General features: G+C 36.5%; 1 protein-coding gene across 1 annotated transcript in view; it reads left to right on the top strand.

The window, feature by feature from the left end:
• Positions 1 to 14,498, top strand: part of LOC101897649 (uncharacterized) — a 180,774-nt gene extending 166,276 nt beyond the window's left edge. Inside the window, exons 14-16 of the mRNA XM_059128147.1 lie at positions 13,162 to 13,280; positions 13,332 to 13,491; positions 13,556 to 14,498. Of these exons, the coding sequence (XP_058984130.1) occupies positions 13,162 to 13,280; positions 13,332 to 13,491; positions 13,556 to 14,429 (1,153 nt within the window). The 3' untranslated portion in view covers positions 14,430 to 14,498. The remainder of the gene's footprint in view (positions 1 to 13,161; positions 13,281 to 13,331; positions 13,492 to 13,555) is intronic.
• Positions 14,499 to 14,797: the final 299 nt, after the last annotated feature.

Genomic DNA, 14,797 nt, shown 5'->3' on the forward strand with positions numbered 1-14,797 from the left:
GTAATGTCTTCATATGGGTTGGAAGATATTTGTGGTGTACCCTCAAGTACCGTCGTAACTGGTAATATGTATTTTCTACCAGTACCTTCCATGCCGCGACGTGTTTCACCTTTTCAAAGGCTGATGTCGACGTTAATAACTGGAAATAGTCTACCAAAGTGGTAATATCTTCTTCCATTTCTTTATTCATTTTTAATTTAAATGTTTTAGATGGGACTATTTGTCCTCTTTTCAAAACTTTTTATATTGCCTTCTTGGCTTTTTTCGATTTTTTTATACCCTCCACCAAAAAAGGTATGGAGGGTATATTAACTTTGTCATTCCGTTTGTAACTCATCGAAATAATCATTTTAGACCCAACAAAGTATATATATTCTTGATCAGCGTAAAATTCTAAGACGGTTTAGCCCTGTCCGTCCGTCTGTCCGTCTGTCCGTCTGTTGTAATCACGCTACAGTCTAAACGAATTAAGATAGGAAGCTAAAATTTTGCACAGATCTCTCTTTTGTCTGCAGGCAGGTCAAGTTCGAAGATGGGCTATATCGGTCCACGATATCGTATAGCCCCCATATAACGGTACCCCCCCGATATTCGGTATTTTGATGATTTTACCCACATTTTCAACGGAATTGTCTGAAAATCCACACAAGGAGTTCCTTGTGGGTACTTTATACTTCGGCAGGAGAATTATCTATATAGGTCCACGATATCGTATAGCCCCCATATAACGGTACCCCCCGATATTCGGTATTTTGATGATTTTACCCACATTTTTCAACGGAATTGTCTGAAAATCCACACAAGGAGTTCCTTGTGGGTACTTTATACCTCGGCAGAGAATTGTTCATATAGGTCCACGATATCGTATGGCCCCCATGTAACGGTACCCCCCGATATTCGGTATTTTGATGATTTTACCCACATTTTTCAACTGAATTGTCTGAAAATCCACACAAGGAGTTCCTTGTGGGTACTTTATACCTCGCCAGAGAATTATTTATATAGGTCCACAATATCGTATAGCCCCCATAAAACGGTACCCCCCGCAATTCTGTATTTTGAAGATTTTACCCACATTTTTGAACGGAATTGTCTGAAAATGCACACAAGGAGTTCCTTGTGGGTACTTTATACCTCGGCAGAGAATTATCTATATAGGTCCACAATATCGTATAGCCCCCATATAAAGGTACCCCCGATATTTGGTATTTTGATGATTTTACCCACATTTTTCAACGGAATTGTCTGAAAATCCACACACGGAGTTCCTTGTGAGTACTATACACGCAGACATAGATTTGTTTTTATAGGTCCACAATATCGTATATCTCCCCATATATCGGCACCTTCCTATATTAGATATTTTAAAGATTTTAAAAGAATTTTTATTGGATTTTATTTTTTTGAAAATTTTCTAATTCGTTCCAAATGGTGGAGGGTATTCAAAGTTCGGCCCGGCCGAACTTACTGCTTTTTTACTTGTTATTTTTTCAGTTGGGACTTTGATGTCCTCTTTTCGTTATGTTTTTTTTTTTTTTAATTTGCCTCGTGGGTCTTTTTTTTTAATATATATGTTTAAATTTTGCCCTTATGGCTCTTTATAATTTTATCTCTCAACGGATTTTTATTGGTAGCTATTATCCTCTTTTTTGAAGAATAGCTACTTCTGCTTGTAGTGAGTCTCTTACCACTGGTGGGGGAAAACTCCTACTATTTTCGTTTTGTGGTCGCTAATTCGTTTCACTTTATAAAAAAGTGAAGGCTCGATTGACCAAATATAAAGTAGAATAGAGTCCAATCTCCCTCTTCGATTGTCAACTCTATCCCTTTTTCTGTGAGAAAAGAAACACGACCGCTTCGTTATGGTGTTATTTCAATTCTGATTTTATTATACCCTCCACCATACTATGGAGGGTATATTAACTTTGTCATTCCGTTTGTAACTCCTCGAAATACTCATGTCAGACCCAACAAAGTATATATATTCTTGATCAGCGTAAAATTCTAAGTCGATTTAGCGATGTCCGTCTGTCTGTCTGTCTGTCCGTCTGTCTGCCCGTCTGTCTGTCTGTTGTAATCACGCTATCTTTCGAATGAATTGAGATAGATGGCTAAAATTTTGCACACATGTTTATTTTTCCAGTAGGCAGGTTAAGTTCGTAAATGGGAAATGTAGGTCCACGTTTTCATATAGCTCCCATATAACGGTAACCCCCTTTATTCGGTATTTTGATGATTTTAGCGACGTTATTCACCGGTATTGTTTCAAATTTGGTATTTGAAGTTCCAAATGGATACTACACCCTAAGGTAGAAAATTGTCTGTGCAAGTCTATGTCTTCGTATACCCCCATATAACGGTACCTCCCGATATTCGGTATTTTGATGATTTTAGCGACATTATTCACCGGACCTGTTTCAAATTTGGTATTTGAGATTCGTAATGGATGCTAGAGCCTATGACAGAAAATTGTCTGCGCAGGTCCACGTCTTCGTATGGCCCCCATATAACATTACCTCCCAAAATTCGGTATTTTGATGATTTTAGCGCCATTATTCACCGGAATTGCTTCAAATTACGTATTTAGAGTTCGTGATGGGAACTACAGTCTGTGATAGAAAAATGTCTATGCAGGTCCAGGTCTTCGTATAGGCCCCATATATCAGTACCTCCCTATATTCGGTATTTTGAAGAGTTTAGGTACAATACCCACCGAAATTGTTTGAGATGTGGTATTTGAAGTTCGTAATGGATGCTACAGCCTGTGACAGAAAATTGTCTATGCTGGTCCAGGTCTTCGCACAGCTCCAATTTAACGGCACCTCCTTATATACGATATTTTGATGATTTTAGCTACATTATTCACCCTTTATTTCAAGTTTCGAATTTGAATATGGTAATGGCTAATGACAAACAATGCCTATGTAGGTTCACGTCGTATAGGCCCCAATATAACGGCAATATTCGGTGATTTCAAAATTTAACAGAATTTTTTAAGGATTTAATTTTTTTTTTTAAATTTCCAAATTCGTTCCAAATGGTGGAGGGTATTCAAAGTTTGGCCCGGCCGAACTTACTGCTTTTAAACTTGTTTTTAAAATATGTTCCGTACGTACTACTAAAACTAATCTAACTTAACCTAATCGCAGCCACACAATTATTCTTATCTATTCTAATATTGAATGGAGAACATTGCAGGGCTGCTTGTAATTTCATTCAAGTGGTCTTGTGCATCTACTGAGCGCATCGATATCTGTGCCTGTAGGTCATAACCTTTATTATCTCACACATTATCGTATGCGTCAGCGCACAAGATCACTGAATTCTTCACATGTGATATTTTATGGCGGCTGGGAAATATTTAATTTTAGAACATTTATTTTTTATTGCTACATTTTCCCAGCGCCTCAATCGCACTCAAAAGTATGTACAAAGTATTTTGTACAAACTGCATTATGCAAACGGTCTCATTGGTATATGAAGTTTAAAGTGAATTCTGATACTTTTATATAAAAATGTTTCCATTACCCTAAGGTGGAGGGTGTTGAAAGTTCGGCTCGGCCGAACTTAATGTTTTTTAATTGTTATTTTATACTTATACCGTACCTTAAAAAGCCGAATACTTTTATTAAAAATTCTGTGGAAGAATGGTTCTGGAAAATAAAATTTAGAAAGTAAATCGAATCCATAGCGCATCATAATATTGATGAACTTAAAACCAATTTATCGAGATCCATTGTAATCTTAAATTTATATACATGAAAAATAGTATGTTGTTTTTGTCTTGGTTGGAAAACTTTTATGGGCTAAAAAACGGGTCCAACAATAACCCTTCTTACGACAGAAGAGACAATTTTTTTCGTATCGGGCTTGACTTTGAAAAATGCAGTACGATTAATTTAAAACGCCTTCATACAAAATGAATTACTATAGAAAATTAAAAATAATATTCGCTATGTACAATTTGTATTACATCGGTACTTATCTTATATTAGTAAAAATCCCATGTTTATTGTTAACCATATTTGTTGTTCAGAGTATTTTTTGATACACACGTCCAAATTAATGTGTGATTTTGATATATTGAACTTTTCCCTTTTCCGGTGCATAATGTCGCTAAAATCATCAAAATACCGAATATTGAGGTGTCGTTATATGAGGGCTATACAAAGGCGTGGACCTGCACAAACAATTTTCTGTCATGTGCTGTAGTATTCATTGTACATTAAAATCTTCTCATCCGGAAGTTGAATCAATTCCGATCTACTAGTATATAAAATCATCAAAATACCGAATATTGAAAGGAATCGTTTTATGGACACAGTATATATGTGTGCAAAATTTTAGCCTTCTATCCATGGCAGAAGAATATAGGTAGAGGCATCGACACAGCTGCTGGGACAATGAACTGTAAAACTAATTTTGGAATTGAAAATGTTGAATGGAAAATTGCTCAAATTTATAAAAATTGTTATAAACACGAATTATAATAACCTCAAAATGACGTCGTATAAGAAAACATATAAAAATTTACTTATATTTGAAAAAAAAAAATAAAATTTTTTGACACATCCATGTCCCAGGCGTTGATGGATCTACCTGCATTCTTCTACCATGATTCTATCACAATCTTTTTTCGAAACATAGCGTGATTTTAACAGACAGACATCGTTAAATTGACTTTTACGCGGATCTGGGTCTGATATAAGTATTTTGAGGAGTTACAAACGGAATAAAACAGTTAATATAACCACCATTGTGTGATGGAGGGTGCAAAAAGTACTAAATGACACTAAATTTTGTATTTGAGGAAGGTATAGAATTGAAGATCTAATATTAAGATATCTTAAGCTTTTTCATATATACCTGTGTGTTTTTCTAAGAGCTTGCTGATTTGAAATTTGAATAAAACATATACCAAATTATGAAACGAGTAAAGAATGTTTTATTTGCAATATAATTTCGGGCATATGGTCAACTCGATTATTTTGCACAAATGTCATTCTGGCCCATTTATCGTTGTCTTTGAAATGTTCTTGCAATAAGCCTTTTTTTTCGCATGTAGTATGGCAAGTGGCACCATCATGTTGAAACCACATTTCGTTTACATCCCATTATCTTTAGTTTTGGCACAAAAATCATTTATCACGATTTTGCATCGATTACCATTCACGGAAGGAAACCCATCTCCATCCTCATGTTTAAAGAAATAAGGTTCGATGAATCCGCCATTCCACAGACCACACCAAACAGTACATTTATTGGGATGCTTTGGTAACACTTAAACGGCGTGTGGATTATCTTTGCTCCAAATACGACAATTTAGCGATTTGACATATTCATTCAACAACAAATGCGCCTCGTGACTGAAGAGAGTTTTGCGTTAAAAAACTCAACAAACATTTTTATGTAAACAATGTTTTTAAAAATAAAAGTCCATGATTTAGAAAGCGTTGTTGTAGAGACGTTGCTTCATCTGTCAAAACAACTATCAGACAACGGAGTTTTTCAAACCAAAAAACATCTAATAAAAATACCTATATATACCTGTCGGTACCGCTATATATTGATTGAAATTCGATGATACAAAATTCGTAGTGGGAATTCCAAAAAAGGTTAATCGACGTAGAATTTCATTCAAATAAAAATAAAACTGGCTTTTACAATTTGGATAGCAAAATTTATGTACCCCTATCGTATGAGGTAACAACCCTAATTACCTCGGTCGATGGTATTCTAACAGTTAAGGTGGGAATACATAAAATGCTCTTTTGGCTAGTTTAAGTAATCGGCTGGCTTCTTCGTAGAGTAACAAAGGAGTTTCTGTTTGACTTATGTTTGACAAATGTCTATTTCATTATCGTGAATATTGTGCATTTGGGAGAAAAGAATGGAAAATTTACAATTGTTAGATTTACTTTAGTGGCTGTCAATAATTTCTTGACAAAGTATAAGTCTTCCAAAATTATAAATAAGGTTGTAACAAAAAGTGAGTGTAACGAGTATATCGTTAGAGTATATTCCAAATTAAAACTATGTATAATAAATAAGGCAGTAATAAGGAAAGTGTATATTAACAATTCAAAACTATTTCACTTTATTTCATTTTCCTTTTTCATTTTATGCTTCAAATATATATTTTAATTACAACAACCTCAAGATAATACCCATTTAAATAAGGTATAAAGGGGCTACAAGCAGATATGTTACCACTTTCATTCGATTATAAACGATTCTGGCATACACGTCGGGACATGATGTATGAAGACCCCCTAGGAATCTAACACTGCCCGAATAGGAATTGATGGAGTTACATCCAGTAGTCGAAAAATAACCCTGAGTGATATAGAGACAATTTGAAGTGCCATTCCGAGTGCGGTTCCGACGTTTGTACTATTTTTATACGTTTGTGAACTGTTGTAGTCAGAAACTCTTTACACGTACTAATAGAGTACTGGTGATTACTAATGCCAACGGCGGAACAAGTCAAACCCACAGTTACGACATTCAAGGCGGACTTAACTTTCAAAATAAAGATTGAACAACAGGGAGCGATGTCGAGAAAAAACTCATAGTTATGGGTTCGATCCTGACATGCACATCTTTTATATCTTTCAATAGGAATGTCGATAACACCATTGACTCCGCAATACGGATTCAATTTCGGATTTCTCAGTTTTAGGGCAGCAATGAGCTTTATCAGGTCGTCAACAACTTCCGATTCTTTGTTCCCTCTTAAAAACGATCGTTTTTATACCCTCCACCTTGGAAAGGAGGGTATATTAACTTTGTCATTCCGTTTATAACATCCCTAAACATTCGTCGTAGACCCAATAATGTATATATTCATAATCAGCATAAAATTCTAAATCGATTTAACGATGTCCATCTGTCTATCCGTCTGTCTGTTGAAATCACGATACAGGCAACATTATTTGATGTATAGCGTCTAAATTTAGCAGAATAATTTGTATTGTGTCTAGGATGGTTGGTATAGTATAGTCCCCATATAATGGTACCTCCCGATTTCGGTATTTTGACGATTTTTGCCACACTTTTTCATGGATTTGTCAGAAAATTGGTATTTGTAGGTCATAATGGGTTCTATCTCCGGTGGCGAAACTTTGCACGTTTTGGTATAGCCCCATATAATGATACCTCCCGATATTCGGTATTTTTATGATTTTTGCCTAATTTTTTCACGGATCTGTCTGAGAATTGGTATTTGTAGGACATAATGGGTCCTAGTTCGTGTGGCGAAACATTGTATGTATAGGTCCACGCTTTGGTATAGCCCCATATAGCGGTATCTCCCGATATTCGGTATTTTTATGGTTTTTTTCACATTTTTTCACAGATTTGCCTAAAAATTGGCATTTGTGGATCATAATAGGTTCTAGCTCCGTTGTATAGGTCCACGTTTTATATAGCGTTACCTCCCAATATTTGGTATTTTGATGATTTTTGCCACATTTTCCCACGAATATGTCTAAAAAGTGGCATTTTTGGGTCATAATTGGTTCTAATGTTTTCTTTACCCTAAGGTGGGGGGTATTAAAAGTTCGGCCCGACCTCAAACTTGTATCTGGCCTCATACCACTAAAAAGGGAATCATCTTAATATTCTTCATCTTGGATTGGTCGAGCATAAGAAATACGATCTAAATTCCACAAATTCGGAAGACGATTTTCGAACAAAGCCAAATCATTCTATTCGGCTTCTCTTTCCGGAAGTCCCCATTTGCCCCAACTATGCAAAGTTTTCTTCTATTTTTTACAAAACAAATGTGTAAGCGCCTTGACTCTTCTGTACCGCTTCACGTGTGACATAGGTTTCTCAGAAATTAAAGATTCAAGAGCAGCAAGTAACGGTGCGCCTATTAAGAAGGAATCGGGTGTTAAAGAAACCTATTTCAGAAGATTTTCCGAGATTAAACAAAGTGGTTTTTAAATACCCCCGCCCCTTTTCTAAACGCTACACAGTCAGTAGAATGGAGAGTATATTAAGTATATCAATCCGTTTGCGGAAAAATGTAAATTTACATTTACTCTACAAAGTATATATATTATTGATCACAAAATTATATATGTTCTATGAGTCTGTCCGTCTGTGGAAATTACCCTAGCTTTCAAACGAAATGAATGAAGTTGACACAATTTTACTCGAATGCTATATGGCGTGATTACAGAGGGATATCGGTTAATCGACTTAGAATTTTACGTTGATCAAGATTATATATACTTTATTTTGTATGACATGAGTATTTCGAGGAGTTACAATTGGAATGAAAAATTAATATACTAATTAATATACATCAACGCTTAGGAGCATTGATATGTCAAAAATTTTGAAATTTATTTTCAAATAAAAATAGATTTTTATATGTTTTCTTATACGACGTCATTCGGGGGTTATTATAATATGCCTTTTTCGACAATTTTTACAAATTTTAATAATTTTTCATTTAACATTTTCAATTCCAAAATTGGTTTGACAGTTCATTGTCTCAGTAGCTGCGTCGATGCGTCTACCTATATTCTTCTACCATGTACTCTCCATAGTATGGTGGCGGGTATAAAAATGCAACCCTGCATCCAGAGTCTTGTAACCTCAAATTTATTTTTTTATTATACACTTTTCCCCTATAATTTCATACATAAGAAAATCGGGAAAATGGCATGGAACGACGTGGACAACATCGAGTTCCTAATACAATTGAAATTGCTTTTCATCCCAAACCGGTGACACTTGTTCCTTGCAAAAAATGTGAATTTAAATTTGAACACAATTTTAAAAATTGTTAAATTATTTTGTTTATTATTGAAAACAATACATACACATACAAAAACTGTGTACATGTTACGACATTACAAAGCTACCAAAGAAAAAAATTAAATTCATTGTACCATGCTCAAATAAATGTTACGCTATATATTTGCACATTCAAGTTTTTTTTTGCACATTTCAAGTTTTTCGCCGGAAACGTTTCAAAATTGGAATGTAAAGTTCCTAAACAGTTACTCAAACAGGCCCTCGTCTCCGTATAGCCCACATATAACGGTACTTTCCTATATTGGGAACATTGATTGTTTTAGCGACATTACTCAGCGGAGTTGTTTTAAATTTAGTATTATATGTTTGTAAAGCTGTGACCGAAAATTGCCTTTATCTTTTGTTCGTTTATTTCTTTGTTTACTTTAGTTCGTAGTTTTAACCCAGATTTCACACTCATAGTAAATGTATTGTCGGGAGCAAGGAATTTTTATAAAAATTACGATTTAATTATTTAGTTTCCTAATACAGAAAAAGCAAGATACTGCATACCTTTATTGCAAATTGTGATCATTGGCGTGATACCGATGCAAACCAGAAAAAAGAAACTATAAAACAAAGGATTTTAGATAGATATAAATTTAAAAATATGGTTTAAACGTTATTGGTAAAGAGGTGGGTTTTTACGAAACAATGCTTTACCTTGCAAACGTGTGTTATCAACGAGAGGGTTTTAACAAGTAAGTTATCGATTGGCGACGCAAGCGCAAGTAAGTTATCGATTGGCGACGCAAGCGACAGCAAAGATGCGATCATCAACAACGACCACAGCATTGGAAAGTTCCTCTCCCCATCTGAACAGTGCTAATATGGCTTCCAGGAGATGTAGTATAGTAAATCGAACCATTACAGTGATCATACATTACAATCAGAAATTTTACATAATACCATTGAATGCCTGTTCTATTACAACCTTCCTATAGGACTCATAAAGCGGCACCCCTCCATAATTGATATTTTGATGATTTAAGCGACATTATTCACCGAAATTGCATCTAATTTCTTATTTGAAGTTGCTAAGGGGTATTATAGCATATGCAGGTCCAGGCATTCGTATAACCCTTATATAACGGTGCCCCTTATATTCGAGATTTTGATTTTTTTAGCGGCGTTATTGTACGGAATTGTTTCAAGTTTCATATTTGAATATCGTAATGGCCTATGACAAATTTCATATAGAGGTCTACATTTTCGTATAGGCTCCAAGCAGTATTTTTCGATGATTTTTTTATACCCTCCACCAAAAAAGGTATGGAGGGTATATTAACTTTGTCATTCCGTTTGTAACTCATCGAAATAATCATTTTAGACCCAACAAAGTATATATATTCTTGATCAGCGTAAAATTCTAAGACGGTTTAGCCCTGTCCGTCCGCCTGTCCGTCTGTTGTAATCACGCTACAGTCTAAACGAATTAAGATAGGAAGCTAAAATTTTGCACAGATCTCTCTTTTGTCTGCAGGCAGGTCAAGTTCGAAGATGGGCTATATCGGTCCACGATATCGTATAGCCCCCATATAACGGTACCCCCCGATATTCGGTATTTTGATGATTTTACCCACATTTTTCAACGGAATTGTCTGAAAATCCACACAAGGAGTTCCTTGTGGGTACTTTATACTTCGGCAGAGAATTATCTATATAGGTCCACGATATCGTATAGCCCCCATGTAACGGTACCCCCCGATATTCGGTATTTTGATGATTTTACCCACATTTTTAAACGGAATTGTCTGAAAATCCACACAAGGAGTTCCTTGTGGGTACTTTATACTTCGGCAGGAGAATTATCTATATAGGTCCACGATATCGTATAGCCCCCATGTAACGGTACCCCCCGATATTCGGTATTTTGATGATTTTACCCACATTTTTCAACGGAATTGTCTGAAAATCCACACAAGGAGTTCCTTGTGGGTACTTTATACCTCGGCAGAGAATTATCTATATAGGTTTACAATATCGTATAGCCCCCATATAACGGTACCCCCCGATATTCGGTATTTTGATGATTTTAGCCACATTTTTCAACGGAATTGTCTGAAAATCCACACAAGGAGTTCCTTTTTGGTACTTTATACCTCGGCAGAGAATTGTCCATATAGGTCCACGATATCGTATAGCCCCCATGTAACGGTACCCCCCGATGTTCGGTATTTTGATGATTTTACCCACATTTTTGAACGGAATTGTCTGAAAATCCACACAAGGAGTACCTTGTGGGTACTTTATACCTCAGTAGAGAATTATCTATATAGGTCCACAATATCGTATAGCCCCCATATAACGGTACCCCCCGATATTCGGTATTTTGATGATTTTACCCACATTTTTCAACGGAATTGTGTGAAAATCCACACAAGGAGTTCCTTGTGGGTACTTTATACCTCGGCAGAGAATTGTCCATATAGGTCCACGATATCGTATAGCCCCCATGTAACGGTACCCCCCGATATTCGGTATTTTGATGATTTTAGCCACATTTTTCAACGGAATTGTCTGAAAATCCACACAAGGAGTTCCTTGTGGGTACTTTATACCTCGGCAGAGAATTGTTTATATAAGTCCACAATATCGTATAGCCCCCATATAACGGTACCCCCCGATGTTCGGTATTTTGATGATTTTACCCACATTTTTGAACCGAATTGTCTGAAAATCCACACAAGGAGTTCATTGTGGGTACTTTATACCTCGGCAGAGAATTATCTATATAGGTCCACAATATCGTATAGCCCCCATATAACGGTACCCCCCGATATTCGGTATTTCGATGATTTTACCCACATTTTTCAACGGAATTGTGTGAAAATTCACACAAGGAGTTCCTTGTGGGTACTTTATACCTCGGCAGAGAATTGTCCATATAGGTCCACGATATCGTATAGCCCCCATGTAACGGTACCCCCCGATATTCGGTATTTTGATGATTTTACTCACATTTTTCAACGGAATTGTCTGAAAATCCACACAAGGAGTTCCTTGTGGGTACTTTATACCTCGGCATAGAATTATCAATATAGGTCCACAATATCGTATAGCCCCCATATAACGGTACCCCCCGATATTCGGTATTTTGATGATTTTACCCACATTTTTCAACGGAATTGTCTGAAAATCCACACAAGGAGTTCCTTGTGGGTACTTTATACCTCGGCAGAGAATTGTTCATATAGGTCCACGATATCGTATGGCCCCCATGTAACGGTACCCCCCGATATTCGGTATTTTGATGATTTTACCCACATTTTTCAACGGAATTGTCTGAAAATCCACACAAGGAGTTCCTTGTGGGTACTTTATACCTCGCCAGAGAATTATTTATATAGGTCCACAATATCGTATAGCCCCCATAAAACGGTACCCCCCGCAATTCTGTATTTTGAAGATTTTACCCACATTTTTGAACGGAATTGTCTGAAAATGCACACAAGGAGTTCCTTGTGGGTACTTTATACCTCGGCAGAGAATTATCTATATAGGTCCACAATATCGTATAGCCCCCATATAAAGGTACCCCCGATATTTGGTATTTTGATGATTTTACCCACATTTTTCAACGGAATTGTCTGAAAATCCACACACGGAGTTCCTTGGGAGTACTATACACGCAGACATAGATTTGTTTTTATAGGTCCACAATATCGTATATCTCCCCATATATCGGCACCTTCCTATATTAGATATTTTAAAGATTTTAAAAGAATTTTTATTGGATTTTATTTTTTTGAAAATTTTCTAATTCGTTCCAAATGGTGGAGGGTATTCAAAGTTCGGCCCGGCCGAACTTACTGCTTTTTTACTTGTTATTTTTGAAAATTGGCAAATTCCTTCCATATGGTGGAAGGTATTCAAAGTTGCTGTTAAAACTTTCTGTTCTGTTCTTTAAGATACAGTTAAAGTTTAGTACCGTTCAATAGATATTTTTCGTACACGCTACAGTAGGAATTTCCCAATTCGACTCTTTATCTAACCGCATCGCATTTACAGATATTCAATACCAAAATTCATAAAAAACGTGGAACTAAATAGTCTATACCAAAATGTGGACCTATACATACAATGTTTGGCTACCGGAGCAAGAACCCACTATGACCTACAAAGATCAATTTTTAGACAAATCCGTGAAAAAGTGGCAAAAATCATCAAAATACCGAATATCGGAATTTACCGTTATATGGGAGCTATACCAAAACCTGAACCGATACATCTCATTTTCAACAAAAACCATCCTAGGCACAATACAAATTGTTCTGCCAAATTTTGAAGGTCTAGTTAGAATCTGTATGCAGCAAGTATTTTCATAAATACCTCTTTTTATAATTTCAGATGTACAGATATTGGCAAATTCGAACTGGTTGGAAGCATTGAACGTACTTGCATCCATTCAGAGTGGACGGGAGTGAAACCCCAGTGTTTCGGTCTTAACCAAGAAAATGACTATGCAAGTAAGTACCAAAAATAAGAAGCTTTAGGAAATAATTCTTATACATTTATAGTGGAAAAGGCTCCTACAATTCTGTTTAGACGACATAATGGTCCCATTGCACAGAGTAACGACGGTAAACTGATTGTGTACCCCGGAACAACGTTGCATATGGAGTGCCTATGGATGCGTCGTTTCGGTAATCCCAAATGGTCGGTTAGCCACGATTTTAAGTAAGTTAACTACCAAAAAATAGCGCTGAATACGTTTGTTTGTAAATATATTTTCCGTTTTAAGGAATTACTCTGAGGGCTGGGTTACAGAAGAGGGTCGGGATCCTACACTGGAATACCGTCTTACAATAGCAGACGCTCAAATCGATGATTCCGGCATTTATTCATGTGAAACACCAGCCAGACATAAACATTCTGTCGAAGTGGTGGTTAAGAGCATAAATTGTCCTGAAATACCAACACGACGTGGCCTTATTGTAAGCACGAATGAAACCAAACTCAGTGTGCGAGTTCTGCTCTCCTGTTCCAATGGTAATTCTCTGATAGGATCGTCAGAACTCTTTTGTCTCCCCAGTGGAAATTGGAGCGCTCCTTTGCCTGTATGTGAAAGCGTAGAATGTGGTGACATTCCATTGCCAAATAATATAACTTCGCCACGAGTATCGGTCCTATCACGTGAAGTGGGAGGTCGCGCCGCATTTTCTTGTCCGTCGGGTTACGGGCTAAGAGGCCCATCAGAGTCAATATGCATGCCATCTGGTGAATGGGCAACCCCTTTCCCCACATGTGTTGAAGTCCAGTGCGAAAATCCTGGAGCTCCACCAAATGGTTACGCTCAAGGCACTCCTCCATATCGAGCTGGAGATGTTGTTCAATTTAATTGCAATCCGGAATACATGATGCAGGGCCAACCAATTATAGCATGTCAAGACAATGGTCGATGGTCTGGAGGTCTTCCAAAATGCGTTCAAGCCTGTTCATATCCTGGAACGGCTATTAGCGGTCACATGTCGTCTGTCCAGTTTTACTATGCAATTGGTGAAAGCATCACATTTACGTGTGATGCTGGTCTGGAGCTGCGCGGTCCTAAAATGGTAAAATGTTTAAAAAATGGCAAATGGTCTGGTGCTATTCCACAGTGCGTAGCACTTGATTAGATACCTTTTTGTATCAAAACATCCCAATTGAATAAAAATATGAAAGGCTAAATGTACATTAAAATATAAGTGTAATTTTATTCTGAACTTGAAGCATATGGTAGACGTATCGATTAAATCAATGATGACAATTCGAAAAACTACATTGGGCTTCATAAAAAAAGTCCATATTCGGAGAAAAAACAAGTAAAAAAGCTGTAAGTTCGGCCGGGCCGAACTTTTAATACCCTCCACCATTTGGTACAAATTTGGCAATTTCCAAAAAAAAACGTTAAAAATTCTGTTAAAATCTTAAAAATACCGAATGCTTATACAACGACGTGGGCCTGCATAGGCAACTTTTGTCATAAATTATTACAATATTTAAA

This window comes from Musca domestica, unplaced genomic scaffold, assembly GCF_030504385.1.
Source record: "Musca domestica strain aabys unplaced genomic scaffold, Musca_domestica.polishedcontigs.V.1.1 5, whole genome shotgun sequence".
NCBI classification, from domain to species: Eukaryota; Metazoa; Arthropoda; class Insecta; order Diptera; family Muscidae; genus Musca; species Musca domestica.